Source organism: Propithecus coquereli, unplaced genomic scaffold (assembly GCF_000956105.1).
Source record: "Propithecus coquereli isolate 6110/MARCELLA unplaced genomic scaffold, Pcoq_1.0 Scaffold13, whole genome shotgun sequence".
NCBI classification, from domain to species: Eukaryota; Metazoa; Chordata; class Mammalia; order Primates; family Indriidae; genus Propithecus; species Propithecus coquereli.
In genome coordinates this window covers 8,265,548-8,287,238 of record NW_012137191.1, presented here as the reverse complement: position 1 = coordinate 8,287,238, position 21,691 = coordinate 8,265,548, and the positions used below count along the sequence as shown (strand labels likewise).

Here is a 21,691-nt window from a genome sequence, read left to right as displayed (position 1 = left end):
GGGGGGTGGGAGGGCGAGGGGAGAGGCAGAGGTCAGGCAGTGACGCTACGCCAGGTTACTAACAGGCCAGGGACCCTCTGCAGCCTAGGCGTTGGGAACTGCAGCCCAAGGGGATGGGCTAGAGGATGGGCTAAGTTATATTGCATACCTCCAGTCCCTGACAGAGTGCCTGCCACAGATGTGTTTAAAAAGTAAACTAAGACCTGAGCATTTCTACAATGTTACCTGGAATTAACCAGACTGGTGTTACTTTCACATTCACATATGATTCTGGGGACAAAGTTCTGCTTTAATGACACAGTAAGCCTATTTTCTGGGGCACATCCCTGGATTTCATGCTGCTATTTCAACTCATTAACAGCATCTCCATTTCTTCTCCTTACCTTTCAGTGAAACACATGAATCAGAGGAAGGGCAGGCAAAGAAATTAAGTTTTCATATTTCCAAAGATGCCCTAGGAAACCTAAAACCTTAGCTGTTGATACTTTACAAACCATGGAGATGACTTTCCAGTAATTATCACAGGACCTCAAATGCACATCTGATTCAGAAAGCATGCCAAAAGGATTTGACAATCTTCTGATGTTAAACCACAAGGCATGCCACCTGGGGAATACTCAGCAACAGATGCTCCACCTCCTAAGGAGGCATATTAGCTCCTGGTATTCCAAGGTCATTGAGGTCTTTTCGCCTTGACTTAAATCTAAGATGAAAAGAACACATCAAATACCGAAGAGGACAACACTCCTACAATACCTACAAGTTACAAGAAAAACACTATTATGATTCTTTCCAATATTTTGAAAATAGAAACATACATGAAAGAAGGGTATTATAATGATTTTGTGTCTACAAAGGATATCTTTAGCCAATGCTGATGTGTGTTGGCTAAAGAAGGTAGGTTAACTATGGGATGTTTCTGCTTTCCACAAATGCTTGAGAATTTCTAAACTGCAATGCACAGTAAATGGAAGGGAAGTTAACATGGACTTAGTTCCTCCCAGGGGCCTGAACCATACATGCTATCTCATTTAATCATCACAAGATCATCAGGAAATATTATTATTCCTGATTTCTGGATCAATGAGGCCCTGGGAAGTTACACAGCTTGTGAAGTTTACATAGCTAGTAGGTGTGGTGGGCTTGGATTCAAATCCAGATCTAATACCAAAGATTGTGATATTAATAGTATTTGATGTACCATGTTTCTGCCCACAAAACTACATGTAAAAAAATTTTTTTAAATACAACAAAAATCATTCGTCTATGTCCCCTTCACTTCCTACATAGAGTTAATCACTCATTTTCCTGTGTTTCTACAGCATATAATTTGGCTTTTATAATGCTGCACTGTAATTATTTGTGTGTCTGTCTCCTTAGGCAGAATACAGACTTCTCAATGATAAGAATTATAGCTTAGACATCTTTGAATCTATAGCAACAATAAAGTAAATGATGGTTTGGGGTATAAATAAACAAATAATTTAACAGATGCATTTCTAAGATTCCTGTGACAGGACAAAACTATTTGTGAATTATACAAAGAAAAAAATATTATAATATTCAAGATAACACATCCTCAGCATTTCTTCTTGTGAATCTCCCATTTCTATTGCTTATTTTCCATATGGTTAGCCAAGGATCATTAACCTTTTTTCACTAACAATAAATTTGCTATATCCATGAACAGTATTAAGAAAGTTCATGTCCATATTGGATTAACTTTTTTTTTTAAACACATATTTGAAGACTCAGGGTTTTTAACAGATGCCCTGCCCCATATTCTCTTGACCTCTCTGTGAACTCCCCTGTAGCCATCTTGGAAACTCACTACAGAATTTGACAGTTTCTAGCTCAGCTCCCTTTGTTTCTCTCCTTGTCTAACAGAGAGCTCTGGCACCATCAGATTGCTCAGGGAAGCCCAGTGCATTTAGCATCTGCAAGGGCAACTCTCAAGTTGAGGGACTGGGGATAGTGCCTAATACCCCTGGACTAATTGTGAGGCACCATCTACACTATTCCTTGCAGAGCACCCAGCAGGACTGAGCTCCAGTTGCTTACTGATAACCTGCTTACCAATGTGTCCTTTACTACCTTTTCTCCCTTCTCTACCCTGCTTTCCTTATGCCCTTACTCCAGCCTCTGGTATCACCCAAAAAATAGGATCTGCACCCAAGTCCTTCTCTTAGGATCTGATTTTGGGGAACCTTAAACAAAATCAGGTGTGCAACATATACACAGGAAAATGAAAAATGATCAGGAACATTCAGATGGTTCACTATAAAGCCATTCTGTTCAAAGCCTCACCTGATGAGAATGCTTTGTTTTGTATGCTAGGAGAGTGAACTATCTGCCACCAAAAATGGTTTTAGACTCCAGAGATAGAAAGTGCACACTTTCCCTTGTAAACCATGTGTACACTGGAGTTAAGAAGCCAGTGAAGTTCACAGGGCTTGAGGCTACTCTTAGAAAATCATTGTGGAAGCCAAGGAAAGTTCTACTGCATCAGGTGATAGTTTTGCTACACGATCTTGGGATATAAAGAGGCATTATCAACCACAGCCAAGATTATCTTTCTTTAAAGATATGCTTGGGATATAAAAATATGGTCTTAACATGTAAGAAGCGAAGCATTTAGGATGATGACTAGCATGTGGTAAGCATTTAATAAATATTCCAAAAATTATGAACAAAATACATTTTTCTTTTTAGACCAAAGTTGATTTCCTATAGTCTGATAGCCTTTCATCCAAGAGAGATCTAAAGGTATTATTATTTCAAATGTTTTAGCTTCGACTTCTACTCAAAACTACATTTGTCATCATTCAAATGTACAATAAAAGTCCTTCTAATTCACTTTATAAGTAATTAGACTGAAAGTAATTAACCGGCATGCCCAGAGTCCCATGGTAGAGACAGATCTTGAAACTAATTTTCCTGATTCCTGGGTTAATATTCTTTCCATCACATTACACTCATCTTTCAAAAGAGTAAACCATAAATCCTAACATTTTCCCATTTATTCAATAACTTTCAGCCAATGAACACAAATGATTACAATACACTAATCTTGGAATACTTCGATAAGGTAAGCATTTTATCTTTCATTAGCTTTTGGATTATGGATGCAGAGAAGGGAAGACTTACTTTAGTGAGTCCTGTCTGTTGGATCCCAGAGAAAACAAAACCACATTCCCGATTCAGACTTACAACCTGAGAGCAAACCCTTATTCTTTTCTTCCTTATTTCCTGTCACTTTTATTTTTCTCTATATTTACCACCATTTGGCCATGGCTGCTTGGTGTCATCTTTCCTGACTGGATGGTATTTTTTTTTTTTTTTTAATACTAGGAGAGCTTGGAGCTTGTTGGGGATAGAATACGAGAATGGAACAGATCCAGAAATTCTGCACTTACAAAATTAAATTAATTAAATATGACTAACAAATATAAATGACTCATTCAACCATCAGCCTGGCTTGTTCAGGAACTCTAGATCAGGATATAAATTAAAGGCCTTAATTGGGTACCAGAAAATTTAAGAACTGGACGAGTTTCATGATTATTTAGATGCATGTGATTTTATGACCCCACAGTCATTTAGATTTTTATCCTTGGATGGTACTGAATTTCACCAACTTTGATTACTTACTGTATCTTACCCCCAAATGAGCTATAAATAGCCAGCTCTGCACGTCCCAGGTATTCTAAGATGAAAGGGTGGCCCATGTGATCTGGAGTCAGAAAACTGGCCTCTATTCTTAGCTCTAAAACTTATTAATAGTGTAATGGATGACAAGTCACTTAACTAGTTAAGCCTTAGCTTCCTTAGCTAGAGAATAAACAGAAGGACTGCCCTGCCTTCTTGACAGGATGTTGAGATCAAGAGAAATACTGTCTATGAAAATATTTTATAGTGCTATATATGTGAAACAGTAAAAATTGTTATTGTCATGACAATAATGAATACACCATTAGAGGGGCTCAAAATAGTTTTGTCCTACTTTTCTTGTTTCCTATCAATATTTATTAACTCATGCTAGAGTAGTACCTGGTATTTAATGCTCAATAAATGATGGCTATTAATATTATCACTAGAGCATATTTTCTAAAGGCCTTCACTATCCCATAACTACAGTGAAAGTAAGTGAACTCCTGGGAGTTAAGATAAAGCAGTTATGGAAGCAAAAATGATCTGTCCATACGGTATCGTCTACTCCTCACCCTACTTTGAGTCAGTAGAAAATGGAAGAGTAAGAAGAGGAGATGAAGCTGGGAGCATTACTCTGAAAGGACAGTGGCTTAAACGTAGGGGACTGAGTATCCAAAAGGAGTTTATTCCTCTACAACTCTCTTTACCTGAAACAAATTCAAAAGTTTAAAATTCTGGCTTTCCTTTTCACTGATTTTCTGTGTAACCTTAACGTAAGTCATTTAACCATCTGGTCTTCCCAGGTACAAATCTGATACCTTTCATCCGTCCAAGATGGACTGGTTATCTATTTATCAGAATATACCAAATCATGGCTTATAAGTTCCTCAAAAAAAGAAGGATGCTATCAAATCTACATAGAACCTGGTGTTTTCTTTCTACCTACCTACCTACACACACACACATTCTCCCCAATGCCCCAAACATGTATTTTGGTTGTGGTAATGATAATATGGGAAGGGTCCATTCATTAATAGTTGACAATTTTCTAAGACTAAAAATAGAAAATCACTGATGTTATAACTAGAGTTTAGAATAGATCACAGTGAGAATTTCTTCAGAGTTTTCTTTACACTAATCATCATCATCTTCATCTATCATTCCTCTTGTTTTGACACATGTGGAAAAACTTTGCGAGATACAATGCAATAATACAAACACCTTTATATTAGGAAAGCTGGCTCTCCATTTGCTTTATTCTTTCTCTCCTGAGAACACAGGAGAATAACCAATTCAGCAGCATGTTGAAATTATTAAGTGATCAGAGACATATTAGAAAACCAGCTCATTTAAAAGTTAAATGTAATGTTTGAAATATGAAATGTTTGTAAGAACTTGCAAGTCTTCAGTAGGGTATAGAATAAGATATGGGTTAGGATATAAAGAAACATGAGTTATCATACAAATAAAAGATACTTAAACATGTATATACACGCACACATATATGGTAGAGGGAAAGAAAATCAAATATTTCAAGAAGAAAATCTATTTCCTTGACTCAGATAGGGTATTAAATAAGTCAATGGGATAGAAATAAAGGAGAGAAGAGAAAACTAAACATGGTAAGATTATATAATACAACCATGAGGATGAGGTCTTTTAATATTTTCCATATGATCTTTCTATAAACTTTTATTGGTAAGAAATAGAATTCAAAATACCTATTTCAGTTCCCACAGACTTTGGGGTAAAAGATAGAATTTATAAAAGCAATTTCAACTTCTACACATTATGAGGGTTGAGTTAGAATATACAAGAGCCATGTAAAAGGGAAGAAGCTGAAAAGAAAGAGCAAAATTTTATATACACAAACATGTGTTACAGATAATGAGATATCTATAAAAAAGGAATTCTGAATAAAATAACATTTCTCATTTAAAAATGAGAAAAAAATATTTTCTGCTAAAACTCATAAAAAATAAATTATTAGGCTCTGGTTAAAAGATGATTTAAAATTAGAAACAAAATTTATGATAGTACTTATTGAATCTTAAGAAGACTGGAAAAAGACACACACACACACACACACACACACACACACACACAAATACAGACTAGAGAGAGCAGGAGAAAACATTACATGAGCATCCCAGATTAGTCATTTTCTACCCAGATAACAAACAGTACTATAGTCTGTCATAATGACATTAATTTACCCTAAGTTTTATGGGCTTAAAATATGAATGTCTGAAATGATGTACCATGAATAAACAACAGTAACACAGCATAGGTATCATATTAAGTGTCTGACCCTCTAACCTCTAGACATGAACATCACATTAATTTCTTCAGGGAGTTGACTAACTGTTTTGAATCATGTAGGCACAGTCTAAGTTCAACCATCATTTACTTTATTTTATTCCTCCTGTTTTCCAGGATAAATACTCAAATGCAAGCAAAAGCTCTATGACAATACTACCTACATCATGTACAGTTTGTGATGAGCAAAGGACATCAATGACTATCACAAATCTTAGGGAACATGAGGACCCTTATATCATTTGATCTCCGTGAAAAGACTAAGGCTTTAAAGAAATGAATGCTTTATAAAAACTTGAAAACCTAAATCAGCGCAATTTATATTAGATATCACAAATGGATTATGACAGTCATTTCAACTAGGAACACACTGGCCTCAGCCACCACCTATCAATTAGAGGTGGCTCGGTCTGTGATCCCTGTTTTAAAAGAACACAAAGGTACAACAAAAATCCTTCCTCTTCTATGCTTTCAAACTTGTCAAGTTTAAATGCTTAGAAAAATGTGGAACAAAAAATATTTTCAGAAATAGAACCCATCTTATAGTAGGTTGATCAACCAAAATATTCACATAGGGTTATTACTACGTGGCATTATTTGAAAGCTTCATCCTAGTGTTGTTGTAATTCTAGACCATCATCACACCGAGGAGGGTGGACATATCTCAGAACAGGGTCATGGTGTGCCAAATCCAGAGGAAAAAAACAGACACACATGCTTGGCATTATACCAACAGAGATGGGCCTTAACAGAGTTGATAAAGGTGAGGGCAAAATTAATAAAGTAAATGTTAGAGGAAGGGAAAAGCCAAAATATTAAAAATGTAGTCTAGGAAGTTACATTCTAACAGGGATTATGATTAAAGCCAAATCCACAAAGGGTGTGGTTATATTGAGAGTGAAATTTCATAACAAATCCTCATTTAATCTAATAGGTCTTTGGGACTTAGTTTTTATTCTTAAAAATTATTTTAACCAAATTACTCTTCTCTAATTATCACTAAATAAATCATCACATCCAAGTAATTTTAAAGGAAAATATCCAGAGTCTCAAATACAAATGGTTTACCAGGGAAATTTTAATTTTACATAATTTGTATTATTTTAATGAATAATTTTAACCAACAGGTGCAAGTGGGGGGATTTCCAAGATCTAGTAGTTTTTCATCTAATAGTCGATGTTCTAGGAAAACTCATGACCTTCTCTAAACCGCATTCTATTATTTAGAATCTTAAAAGTCTACTCTGGAGAAATGGAACAGTGCTGTATAGTCCTTATCAGAATTTGAAGTCCTATATTTAACCATGAGTTTATTTAATGTGTGTTTCCTCTACTAGCCTATATATCCCTGAGGCCAAGGCCCACAAAACACAGTAGAGCCCATACTCTTCACCCCACTCCAACCCCACCATACATACAACTTTCGGGATTACTCTGAAAACTAGAAAACATAGACCTTTTCTGTCTTTCCCATTTCTCTTCTCCCACTCAATTTGCCTTCCACTGTACTCTGGTTGTAATAAGCACACTTCTACCAATGTCCCTATCACATTGCACTGTAACAGACTGCCCAAAAGGAAACAAACTAGTTATCTGCGGGCCTATAATGACTGACAATGCCAGGTGATTTCCTTTTGTTTTACTTTCTAACCAGCATCAAGAAATGGTTTAGGATAATGATATATTAGCTCAGAACATAAGGAAGTCCTAGATGGCATAAAAGAGAAATTATATCAAATAAAGCCAATAACATAACAAACAAATCACCTCTTTCTAGTTACAAATGATAGGATTTAAAAAAATCATAAAGTTAGTATCTCCCAAAAGGAAAATCCTATACATTTAATAACAAATCACTGAGTCCTATTCTTTTTTTCAGGTAAAATAATCCTTTCACAATCTTTTCAGTAAAAAGCCAGAAAGAAATACATACATGATGGTGTTAATGCCTGAGAGCTGTTGGAACATTTGTAGGCCACAACCCACAATTAAAGCTCGGCGAGTTGGGGGATAACTCAGCATTCTGCAGATCACAGGTCCGGCTTTTTTTTAAAAAAAGAAAGAAAAAAAAGGACACATCTATTATTTTTAGCTCTCATAGTAATTATTCCCATTAGGATAAATTTCCCCAAGTCTCCATGAAATCAACATGACTGGGCATTTTAAAACAGAACAAATATACTTTGACAGAAATCTGGGTACAATGTATTCATTTTAAAACAGACTTCATATATTTTTTTAAATTGTAAAAGGAACAAGAGAGAACTCAAGTTAAAGCAATCTACGGGTTCTAGGAAGACCTATATACAACTGAAACTGTCAAATTATTCTTCCTTAAATCCCTACAAGCTGTATTTATTAATCATTCTCTTTGTTCTATTTTCTTGGCAAATAAATATTATTTAAAATTCATCCATGTAGGAGTACAAAGTCACTGGCAAGATTGCTTTAATCAACCAAAAGAATAGCATTTATCAAAAACAATTAAACAAGGAACAAAATTCATTCCAATATATTTGACTAAAGGAGTTTGGGCACAATATCAGACTTGGTTACAGCTGTGATAGATATTAACAAGTCACCAAAAAGGTAATAAAAAAATTAATGTGTATGTGTGCATATATGTATTTCTAAATTTTGTACAGTTCCCTAAGAGGCATTCAATGATCATTTTAAAATACAAACGGGCTTTCAAAAAAGAGGCCAGATCCCTTGTTCTTTATCAGAACTCTAGATCAGTTCTAGAAAGCTGTCAATCTAAACCACTGAGGCCTTATCAATGACAAACCTTATCAATGCCTGTGGTCTGGGCATAATTACTAAAGTGCCTTTTTTATCTTTGTAAGTGTTCAGTTAAGTGTCACCTTAGCTTTAAGAGGCATTCTCTATGGTCCTTATGGGGTTAGAGTTGACTCCCAGGATCTATGGTATTCCTGCTGTTAGAAGAGATGGCCTGGGATCATGGGGATGCTAACTGCTTAATTAGAGGCATTCTTCCTGGAGGCCATGTTTTGTTAATGAATCTTAAACCAAGCCAAGCAAATTAAAATCCAAGAAAGTCTCACTATTTCAAGAATCTTCTGGAAATCCAATATTCCAGTTTGTAGAAATGGAATAGAATACGTTGTTGTCTCAGCAGTAAAAGTTAATATGGAATGTCAAGCCAGGGCATTAATTACAACTGAACATTATAGGGGTTAGAATATCTGATCTCTGCATGGGTGTGATTGCAATCATGAAACTTGATTTACTGCAAACAATTTTGTCTCTAAATGGCAAGACAGGATACAGATTAATTTAGAGAAGTGTTGACGGCCATTCAAAGCTAAATGCAGTGACAACTCACTTAGAAAGCAGGCTAAGGGTATTATAAATGTCAAATTGCATTGGATTCAAGCAAAGCAGTATTAAATCCTAATATATCAAAAAGGCTGTGTGAAATGGGTAGATTTTGAGAGCTCTATGGTGACAGTGTTAAAATATATCACGATCAGCTGCCTAAAAGATGGCCAGGCTCATCTGCAAACACAGATACCTATCAGGGAGCCACAAAATAAGCAATGCACTACCTTTTTCAATAAATCAAAACTTTCAAACAAAAAATATCATTTACCTTGTATACCACGGAAAACTTTCTAAATGACAACAAAACAAAAAATACACCCCAAAACCCCTGTTTCAGCTTTTTGTAACCTCCACAGATGAGAAACTGGCCTTTCCTGCTGCAAGAAATCTATTATAATCTTTGGATAGCTGTAGCTACTTTCACTAGTAAACCATTTCATGAGTTGATTGACAGGTTAGGTAATAATGGTTTTGCAGGACAGAAACACAAAGAGAAAATTATGACAAATTAGGACCAAAGTCTGACTTGCCTTAATATTAAGAGAAGCTATCACATAAACATCCCATATTTATTTCCTAGTATTTTTAAAATCTGGATTTTGTATTTTCTCTTGGTTTGGACTTCCTGTTAAAAATAAACAATGGGAGTTCTTCTATTAGACTGGAGTTTTTTTTAACAGATAAATTTTGGTCACAGCAGCTGCACATCTGATTATGCATAAACAAAATTAAAGAATTTCCTCTCATTAAAATCATAAACCTAGCCTTACTAGGCAGTAAAACTGACTTAACAAATAAAAACTATCATTAGTCTTTATGTCACAGAAGCTATGAGGCAGAAGGAAAAAAAATCAAATATATTAATTGGCTGAATGTTCATAAGTCAAAATTTAAAATGCCATGCTCTACTTACATTTCTTTTGCTTCTGTAATTAAAAATATTTTCTTTATACAAACATTTCACACTTAATTTTCTTTTAAATGTTTGTTTGAAACACAAAAATTCCTACATAATAAAAACTAACCTCCAACCAACTAATGTAGATTAGAAATAAAGGAACCCAAACAAAACACATAATAAAGCCATGGATTCAAGAACTTAAAATGGGTTCAACTTTTCCTTTATTCTGAACACCTCATACTGTATCAAGCTGCTAAGTAACTTGCACAAAGTTGTCCAGGTTGGCAGGGGGTCTGGTAGCAGGGATGAGAAAGACAGTCCCACAAGTGCAGCCATTCCTCCAGACAGACTGGCTGTGAGCCGAGCCTACAGAAGGCTCCGAGTTTGATTAAAAATGCACTACACCCCCGTTGGTATAAAATCCCAGCTCTTGACTTCCACTTCCAGCTAAAGTGGAGTCATGGTAACCAGTTTTACCTTCTCACATGAAACAAAAAGCCATACAAAAATACACGAAATAATATTAATAGTTCCCATGATGGTGGACAACAGGCAATGAAGAAGAATCATCCCTGAGATTCAAGAAAAAAATAGAGGTGAATCCTACAATTGTCCCAACTGAATGCCTCAAAAAAGTTTCCGGGCTGCAGCACAGGGAGGGAAACCAGGCAGACTTTGGTGGTCTCCTTGAGTTGAAAAGAGGCAGCTCAGAATACGGGGATGCCACGGGGGTTAGAATTCACAGGGCAGAGGACCAGGGAGGAGAGATTCAGAGAGAGAGGGAAGGAGAATTCTAGTGATCTTCAGGGTCCCCCTTGAGTACTCAGTCGAGTACTGATCAGTGGACGTCTGTGAGGAAACAACCCAAGGCAGGGAAAAGAGCCACAGGAAAGGATTAGAGAAATCAATTCCAGAAGCTCATACAGGGCTGTAAACAGTGCCTGTTCCTACCAACCAGAGTGAAAAACCTGGAGCATAAGGAAGAGCATTCAAAAGGTACCTACGTTAGTAATGGTGAAAATTTAGTCCTAGATTAAACACTGCTTGGGTACCATCTAAAACAGCTTAAAAGTAAGGCCCAACTGCTGCCAAAGTACTGAATAGCATCCCAGAACAAAGCTCAACAACAAGACAAAATTTATAATGTCTGGCATACAATAAAAAATAACCAGGCATATACAAAGAAAGGAAAATATAATCTCTAACGATAAAGGAATAAATTCATCAAGAGAATATAACAATCCTAAATGGTTATGCACTAAGAGCTTCAAAATATATGAAACAAAAACTGATACAAATGCTAAGAGAAATAGAAAAACTCACAGTTATGCTCCAATATTTCATCAGCCCTTTCTCAATAACTGATAGAACAAGTAGGGCTGAAAATCAACAAGGATATAGAAGACTTTAACAACACTATAAACAAACTTGACCTAATAATTGACATCTAAACAAAACTCCACCAAAGACCAGGATGCACATTCTTAAAGAGTATAGGTATGGTTACATTCTGAGCTCTAAAACCAGTCTCAATTAATTTAAAAGAATTCACATCATCTTGTCAGAATCCTGGGTTTTGGCATCAAAAATGTCAGAATGGGAGTCTGCCCTTGGTTCTCGGTGTGCTCTTGGCCGAAGAATGACCAGACGCACCAACATGTCAAGTCCAGACTATTATTCCGGTCTTCTGACTCCTTTCTGGGAAAACTTACCAGCAAAGCCAATACGACAGAATAACCTCAGGCAGGAAGCAGATGCACAAAAGCAGCTCTTTACTGTAGAATAAAACGGGTCAGTCCACGAGTGGAGACAGACCAACTCACTGACTGACCCACTCACTTCCTACTCCTCAGATTGTTTCCTTTTATTAGCCCAGGCTGGAGGAGGGCTCTTGGGAGGTGTGGAATGTTATCAAATGATCAACAGGTGTCCTCAAAATTTCATTTGCATATAGGGCTCCCTCTAAGAAAGCCCACCTAGGGGGGTGAACTGCAATGCAGACTCAAGCTAATGGCATATTAATTACCCTTATGTTACTCTAGATCACTTTCTAAATCTTATTATGCCTGGGCTGGGGAATTTCTAGATTGAGAAAGCATTCCCTTCTTTCCCAGGTGTAGCAGTTGCTTAGGATAGGGCTAAGGGTGGGGCAACACCAAAATGGAGTGCACCCTTATCCTTCTTCCCAGGTGGAGCAATTACTCAAAACAGCATCAAAACAGGGAACCCTTGTCCCAGGAAGAGCTGGAGATCCTAACTATCTACCTAACAATAGAATATTCTCTGACCATAATGATATTAATATAGAAATCAGTAACTGAAAGATAACTGGAAAACACCTTCAAAATTGGAAGCTAAGAACAAATTTATATGGATCAAAGAAATAATGGAAATTAAAAAGAATATGAAACTGAAAGAATATAAAAACATAGCATATAACAATTTGTAGAATGGAGCTAAAGTTGAAGGTGAAAATGTATAGCAATAACCTCCACTTCAACCTTAAGAAATCAAAAAAAGGCAGACAAATGAAACCCAAAGTAAGCACATGGCTAAATGGAAATCCATGGGGAAAAAAAGGGAAGATAGTTGGGGAAAAAAAATCAATAAAACCAAAAAGAGCAATAAAATTGATAAGCTTCAAGCCAAACTGTGGTAGGCTGAATAATGGCCCCTCAAGATATATGCACGTCCTAATCCCTGGGACCTGTGAGTGTTATGTAGATGGCAAAAACGGACCTTGTGGATGTAATTAAGTTAAACATTTTGAGATGGGAAGACAATCCTGGATTATCCAGGTTGGCGCTAAATGCAATCTCATGTATCCCTATCAGAGGGAGGCAAAGGGAGATTCCAGACAAAAGGAAAGAAGGTAAAAGCAGAGATTGGACTGATGCAGCCACAAGCCAAGGAATGCTTGCTCCCAATAGAAGTTGGAAAAAGCAAGAAACACACTGTCCCCTAGAGACTCTGGAGGAAGTGTGGGCTTGCCAACACCTGGCCACCAGAACTGAGAGAGAATTTCCATTAAGTTACCTGGTTTGTGGTAATTTGTTACAGCAGCCACAGGAAACTAATAGACTGATTAGGAAAAAGTGAGAAAAGATACAAATGGCCCATATCAGGAATGAGAGAGATGAACTCAATAAAGAATTAAAGGAATAAAAGAACATCATGAACAACACTATGCCATTAAATTCAACATTTTAAATGCAGTAGACAACTTCCCTAAAAGATGGGCTCTTTCGAAGCTCACTCAAGAAAAAACAGATAGCCTAAGTAGCCAGCCCTACAAGCTATTAAAAGTACTGAATTTGTTAAAAACTTTCCCCCAAAGAAAGCTCCAAATCCAAACACCTTGACAGAAGCAGATCAGTGGTTGTCTGTGGAGGAATTACAAAACCAAGGAAAGTTTTGGGAGGCAGGAATATGCTGACTCCCTTGATTGTGGCAATGGTTCCACGGTGTTCACGTATGTCACATATGTCAAAACTTATGAAATTATATGGTTTAACTATGTGCCTTTTATTGTATATAAATTGTACCTCAATAGAGCTGCTAAACAACAACAATAACAAAAAGCTTTACCAATAAAGAGACATTAGATGCCAGGAGGGCTGACACGGTGAATTGGATAGTAAGGAAAAAGTTCGGATATTCAAAGACCATGACTTTCACTTAAATAAGGGTATGAAGGGGTTACTAATTAGAAGCAACAATATTTGATTAAACTGGATCGACAAAGCCCACTGAGACCACCGAGTGAGAACAGCCAAGGATGCAGGACCCCTAGAATTTCTTCAAGATTTCCCTTGCTCTTATTCTTCCCTTTCTTTTCATCTTTCTTATTTATGGATTTTACCATGCATTAAAGAAAAGTTAAGAAGGAAAAAGTAGAACACTTTGTGACTAATGAATTACAAGATGCAAACTGCAGGAGGTTTCCTCACTGCTGACAAAGTAAAGATGCCTCCGTGGAGAAAGCAGGGGCCTCGCTGGGAGCAAGATAATCACTGCTCAGCTTCAAATATTGCTCTCCGCACTTATACTGCACTCCCCATTTAGGGCCCTACGGTTGGGCTACAATCAGGCACAGCAAGGTCCCCCAACACCATAGTCCCCCCCTGAAGATAGCCAGAGGAGGCTGCTCTCACACAATCACCAAGGATATTAGCATCTGCTCAAATCCCAGTGGATTCTCTAACATTTCAATAGCTCTTCATGCCTTATGAACCATTTATCACTGTAAGCGTCCTATCAAGGAAGGAAGAGCAGGTGTTGCCATCCTGTCTCAGAAATGAGGAAACTAAGCACAGAGGGATTAGGTAACTCTCCCAAGGTCATAAACTAATGAGCACACAGAACTAGAACTTGACCCCAAATTCTTGCTCATGCCATAAATGTCAAGAAATTTTATACATATACTGAAGAAAGCTGATTTTTCTGAGAATAAAAAAAATCAACAACTTACAAACAGTGTAACAGAACACAAAACTTGCACATATTCAAGCTTCAGGAATAAACACACTCTGTTTAGCATAACTTCCATCCCTCAATTCCTTTTTCTTCATCTTTTTCATGGCCCCACCTGCCATGATACCCAGGCCTCAATTCCAGATTCAGCTATTTCAAACCCTTCCTTTCACTCTGCCCCTTCCTCAATTCCCACATCCAGGGAGTTGCACATTGCTTTAGAACAGTTAGAAAAACGAGTCTCAATGCTCAAAGGCATAAGGAAAGACCCACAAAGGGCATGCCAGATCAAGCACACATGCAATGGAAGTCCACATTTCTCACCCAGACTTGTTCTTTACCCTGTGTTTTCTCATTTTAAAGGAGCTCAAGAAACATAGCTTTCGACTTTTCATTCTCTATTCCTACTTCCCATAGCTATTAATAATACATGGTCGAGTTTTAATTATAATTAAGGTACGTGTGCCTAACTTCTTTCTATAAAACATCAGAAAGATTTCTCTAATCTTGCACCTAACCCCTCTCTGCCTCCCCACCTCTCCACTGCCTGGGCTGGGCTCTTATCCGTCTCCTCAGTGAGACTGTGTATGGCCACAGAAAGTGTTCACACAGACCAGTGTCGAAATACCAGCCTCACAACTTAGCCATTGTGAGATTCAACCTCTTTAAGCCTCCATCTCCTTTTCAGTAAAATGGATTTCGTAGTAGTAGTATCCATTACGAGGATTAGAGATAATCAAGTTCTGGGCACATGCCATGTATTCAATTACAAACCCCATATATGGTCTCTGTATCTCCAGTCTCTACAGGATTTAATCCAGCCCCTCCACATTGCTGCCAGCCTGTCTGCTAAAGACCACTTCACTGATCTGTTCAAAACCTTTGATAACAGGTTCAGGGCTTATTTCATGAAGGGGATGCACCTGCCCCGGTCTACCTTTCAAGATTTATTTCTCTACGTCTCCTGCAATATGTAATATGCTTCAATAATCTTTAGGTCATTTGTTTTACACAACGAAGTCTAATACTTATATATTTTTCTTATCATGTTCCTTCTGCTTGGGGTTCTAGTCTTCCAATTTTGGATGACTGGATCCTTCCTATGCTCTCACTCCTGGCTACTTTGTTTTGTGGACTAGGTATCTGATCTGTCTTCCACACCGGATTATGACCTCTGTACTGGATTATGTTGGGTGCATGGTTCAGGTTTTGTCTGTTCTATCATTTTACTTTCCATTGTACTTAAGTCCAGGATCATGCAAATAGAAGACATTTAATAAATATTTGCTTAAATGAATATGAAGAAGAAAATAAGAAAAGAAGGGGAAGAAGGAAAAAGAAACACCAGAGCAAATATGAGAACTCATGGATGGAGCTATTGGAGTGCACTCCAAGTTGCTAAACAATGTTGTGATTAATTATAAACTACCACTAAGATCCTGAACACACCCATGCTGTTTTCCTCTTCAATATGCAGCAGATGATGTTTGTGATTACAAGCTGGTGCTTGTCACATGTTCTTTTTGGAAGAATGGACTGCTGCTATTGATAAATTCAACCCCATGTGGTTCAATCATTCCTTCACAGTCTGGCATTTATGCCAATACTTTCCTGAAATCCTCCAAGGCAATCAATTTGCCAAGATGTTGTGATGGGCCAGCTGTCTATAGATGCGTGCTTGTATGCTGATCATGGTACATTACGGACTGTATGCAATGGCTGTGTTAATCTAGTCATTATTATTCCAGGTTGCTAAAGTAAAGACTTTACTTATAAGAAAGATGATAACAGGCCTTAATACTACTAAAATACTGTTTTCAAAACCTTTTTTTGTGTTACTATCAAGAATTCTTTCTAAATTCTAAAATATTTCCTTTGTCAAAGGTATCTACATAAATGAAGCACATATAAAATGCATCCCCCAGCAATCCTTGAATGAAGGAACTTCAAACTTCACAACAGCCATGAAACTGTGGTATGTTGCTGAGGGAAAAAAATATTAGGACTTGCTAGTCTAGAAAACCTTTCTTGAGAAAAGAGAGGCATCATTTTCTCAAATAAATAATTTTCTTTAACTATATTCTTAACCTTAATATTATCTGTAGATAAAGTAACTTTTAAATGAAAGGACAGTTACTCTCAACCTGATGGTGTTCTGACAATATTTTCACTATAAACTATCATTCTTAGTGATACAATAAACTTTTTCACTTACTCAATTTTTCAATAGATACTACATGCTAGGAAATAAGAATATATGAGACTTGAATCTGTTAAAGGCTACACAACCATAACCAATGCAGAATAGTCCAATCTCCAAATCACAGAAATTCAGGTTTGAATCCATCTCAGCTATTTTGTAGCTGTGTGATGCTGGGCTCTCTGAGCTCTGTGTGCTTCATATGTGATGATCTCTATTTCATAGGTGTGTTTTGATAATTAAAGGTGGTAATGCACATGAAGTATATCACACCATAGCACAAATACTGATGTTATGATTTCATACATTAGCTCTCTGGTAGAATTTCTCCACAGCTGAATACAATTGAAAAGTTTTAAATTAAAACTCTTCAATAAATTCCATATTGAAAACATTCAATAAATTGCTGTAAACAAATAAACAAATAGCCTTCACCTTTAAGATTCTACAAAATAATTCAAACAGCTTCATTAACATAAAAATAAATGGATGCTTATAATTTCCCTTATAGTTAATAGAACACTCCTACACAGAATACTATTAAATACTATTTAGAATTAATGTGAAAACCTAACCATGACTCACGCTGTATTTGGCTTTACATGTAATGTTATCATGAATAAAGGTACCAAAAAGATAAAAATCAACCTGAATTAAATGGCCTATAATCTTATGGTGGGAAAGAATATCTAAAAACAAACCAAAAAAATTGCAATTGTCCCACCAAATTCCAGAAGTATGCTTGCTGCAAACATATGTTGTACCTTGAAATACAACACCTTATAAATGCTGACTACATTTTCTGTCAGCATGACTCTCAGAAAAATCGTAATTATTCCAAAAATATCCAAGAACTATATATAAAAATGAACTGAATATATGAGGCTATAGACGTATGCTCTAATTTCAAAGTAGTTCTTGTCCCACCCCCAACTCTCTTTTCCCACTCTTCTATTACCTCCACCACAAAAACAGAACAGAAAAGAAAAAGCATGGTCTCCTACATATTAAAAAATATCAGTGTTAGTCATTTAATGTAAAGTAAGAGGTAAAGATGTTCTATAAAAAGGGTAGTGCTAAGTTCTCTAAAATGTGGCAGGAAGTAGAGCACTGGGTTCATCAAAGAGCTGATTCAAAGTATGGATTCTCCAGTACTCTCTCATCTTTCACTTAACAAAGGTACAATTTCTAAAATATTTAAGGTAAGAAGTATAAATGCTTATGGCAGAATGTACAAGCTGTGGAAAAAGGAAAAGAGCAATAACAGTATCTTCCATTTGTTTAGCTACGCTGGGACATAAGAGATTAAAAAAGGTCTTTACTATGCCATGAACATAAAAGACAAAGCCCACAACGGAGACCCACACATACACCTGGTCACTATGTGCAACAGGGTTGGTGCACAGGACCCTGGAGGTCACAGTGTGAATGCTGGATTTTAGGATGCATTTCGCTTACAGTGGCAATCTGAAAATATCCTATATCACAGGATATAAATAAAATAAAGCTCTCTTTATAGGGCTGACTTACACACTGGCTATTTTGGCAATTAAGCTCTTTCCACTAAAGCTGAGAGAGGCTGCGGAACCTGATTTCAGTTAGTGAAGTAGGCCAGCCACCTCTGAGGACCTCAGAGGAAAGGCTGATCTATACTGCACATATAAATCAAAAACTGGACTTCCACAGGGAAAAAAAACTTTATTAGAAAAGCCATTTAGCCATTTAAAATAATGTCTTATTTTACAAATTTTCAAAAGAAAACAATCTCTGATAAAATGTTCAGATACAAAGGACAAAATATAATCATAATATTTCCCAAATCAAATATAACTTAAATAACAGGAAAACCTTCAATTAACTAGTATAAATACAGCCTCATTTATTCCAGAAGGACGTGTTAAGAGCGGAATACCAAAACAACCCTTTTATTTTCTTTTCCCCAAAACATTTCATGACCTAAAGCAGTTGGTTAACTAAACACCCCCTCATCAGATCAATATCTAAAATAAATCAATATTGATTTATGGACATCAACAAGCTGGTACATAAGTTTTAACTTTAAAATGCTATTGGATTTCTGTACAGAACTTATTATTTCTATTGCAGATAATATATTAAGCTTTTCTGCTAAAGACATGTTAAATTTAGCAAAACTTGAAAAGTACAAAATGAGATAACCAAATAAGGTGGGAAAGACTGATAAATCTGAATAGGTTCAAATTACTTTTAAAAACTGCTTATAAATCTGGCTTAGAATAAAGTGATTTTCTAATTTACTAACCAAGAAACAAAAAGTATGATTTCCAAAGTAAATCTTCACAAATTTCTACTTATATATCCAGTGATACACACTAGTGAGGGCCTCTGCTTTGTAAAAGACAATTTTTACATTTCCTCATGCATTGTAAAGATCAATTCAGAAATTTCAGTGACCTTTTATGGTACAGTGCAATTTTCAGAATTCTTGGCCTATGAGGATCATTTCCTTCAGGATCACAATTGCATTTGATTTGAAAACAAACCTGTGAAATAGTACTAACCCTGAAACACAATTCATCACTGAAAAAAATCTAATAAAATACCACTACATCAAAAGAAATGCAAAGGAAAACTAAAGCTTTCAAAGAACATTTAGGAGTCATTAATATTATTAATTTCAGGCATATGGCATATCCCTGAGTGCCTAGATTTAAGGACATGAGATCTGATAGGATAAGCAACACCTATGGGACAGAGGGTTTGCCTATCCACAGTGAGGTTGTTCAAGTCTCCAGTGTTCTCCCATGTAACACCCATGCAGACAAAAGTGTATATGTAAATATATGATAGACGTGTATGTATACGTATGTGTATGTATACACATATTGAGAGAGAGACAGAAAACTGTCTCTGTGTGTATATAGAGAAAAAGAAGTGTGTGTATGTGTCTATGTATGTTTTATAAATACAGGGGAGGGGAAGGGGGGAAAAGAGGTTTTGTATTACAATGACACAATTACAAAATCTCTTATTACTTGCAGACTTTCACTTCCTGAAGTCCCCTTTTCTGACTACTTCCCCACTCCTACTTTGATAAGAGAAATGAGATATCATGAAGATATAAATATATTTGCTGCAAATTGCTACAACAATTCTGTTCCTTCTTCCAATGTTTTTTGTTTAATTCACAAACACATACCCACAAAGCTAAACGTTCTGAAAAATGGTGGCAGAATATCAATAGAGAACGATTAACAGCAGGAAATGGGAGAAGTGAGTTTCACATGTCCCACTCTAGAAATTGTATGGCAGGAATAAGAAAAAATAGTATTGGTATCTGATTAGCACATCCAGCAGACAGAAAATATTTGCATTCAGGGACTGCTAGTCTGAGAACAGATCCGCATGCTAAGCTCTCCTATTGATCATCCCTTAAGCATTTCCACTAAATCCATTTTGATGGCCATAGCACAGGATAGCTTCTAATGCTGCTTTTATGGGTTATCCTACTGTGTATGAGGACTGGGCAAGGAGAATTCGAAAGACACATCCCCAGATGCCTTTGCTCTGAAATGTCTGTGGATATCTAACCTTATTTCCTTGGCATTTTTGTTTTTAACTTGTGATGGTTTTTCATTAGGCAGATTCTTCTAATCTTCTAACATGACACAAACCATAATTTTACTTGATATGGTTTGAGATGCTCTTCTAGATAAATATGGCTCTCTAGGGATGAGGTCAGTATTTGAAAATCTACATATGGCTGTTTTATTTTGAGGCATGTCTGCAGTTACCATATGGTCAGTGGCAATCTGTGCAGGGAGTCAGGATGTGTCTATTTAAAATACTGACTGAAATTTGAGTTTCTACTTAGAAATGCTTTCATACAGCTACTTTTTCTGAATGCTAAATCTTATTTTGTCTTTTGAAAATGCAATCTGCCCACTGTACTGCAAAATTCAATTGTAAAATAAAGCTCATTTCTATATATTTTCATTGATTAAAACTCAGTTATGCATATATAAAAAGTCTAGCATTATATTCATTATCAGAGCTGTAGAAATGATTCTAATCTTGCTATTTGACTTGTTCATGGCTTGTTTAGTCTATATTCTAGTATGGCTCAGGATCACTGGAACATACAGTTTAGACAGAAGTGAAGCAACATCTAGCTGACTGCCTCTCAGGGATATTCTAAAACATCCTCTCCTCTGAGACCCCTTAAAACACCAAGATTCTATGACTCTATTGAACACAACTATTTTAGCAACATGCATATTAAAAATATATGGTTCCTTATGTAAAATATAGCCATGATGTAACTGCTATGTGGGAGTATAAACAAGTGTTCTGTTTGAGTGAAGTATGTGGCTATTATAAATTATTCCCATTCATTATTCATCAAGTTACTATAAATGTTTTAGGAAAATAATGAAGAGCCATTTTCTAGCACTTTTCTAAAAAGTACTATTCATAAATATTCTATTTAGCCTATTGGTATAAAGCCCTTTCACTTTATTGATACATATCCATTTGGTCTTTTAATGAAAGGAGGGAAGGAGAAGAGAAGGAAAGACATCTGTGAGAGTGTAATGGTTGTAAAGGAGCAAGACAAGCTAAATTATTCCTAATAAAACAAGGAACTGACATATTTAAAACCAGAGAACAACATCTATGTAACCTCAAAAAGATCTAAGAATGGTATTTTGACCTGGAATCATGGCTTAAATAGATTCTCTTTCCACTCATTATTTCATCTCACTCTGTAAATTACCTCAAAATTTTGAACCACTTCAGAAACCATCTGAGGCAAATTCCTGTAA

At 36.3% G+C, this 21,691-nt stretch overlaps 1 protein-coding gene across 1 annotated transcript in view; it reads right to left on the bottom strand.

Moving 5' to 3' along the window:
• The window catches only part of SLC2A13 (solute carrier family 2 (facilitated glucose transporter), member 13), a 388,439-nt gene that overhangs the window by 163,168 nt on the left and 203,580 nt on the right, over positions 1 to 21,691 (bottom strand). The window contains exon 4 of the mRNA XM_012638430.1: positions 7,904 to 8,012. Coding sequence (XP_012493884.1) covers positions 7,904 to 8,012 — 109 coding nt within the window. The remainder of the gene's footprint in view (positions 1 to 7,903; positions 8,013 to 21,691) is intronic.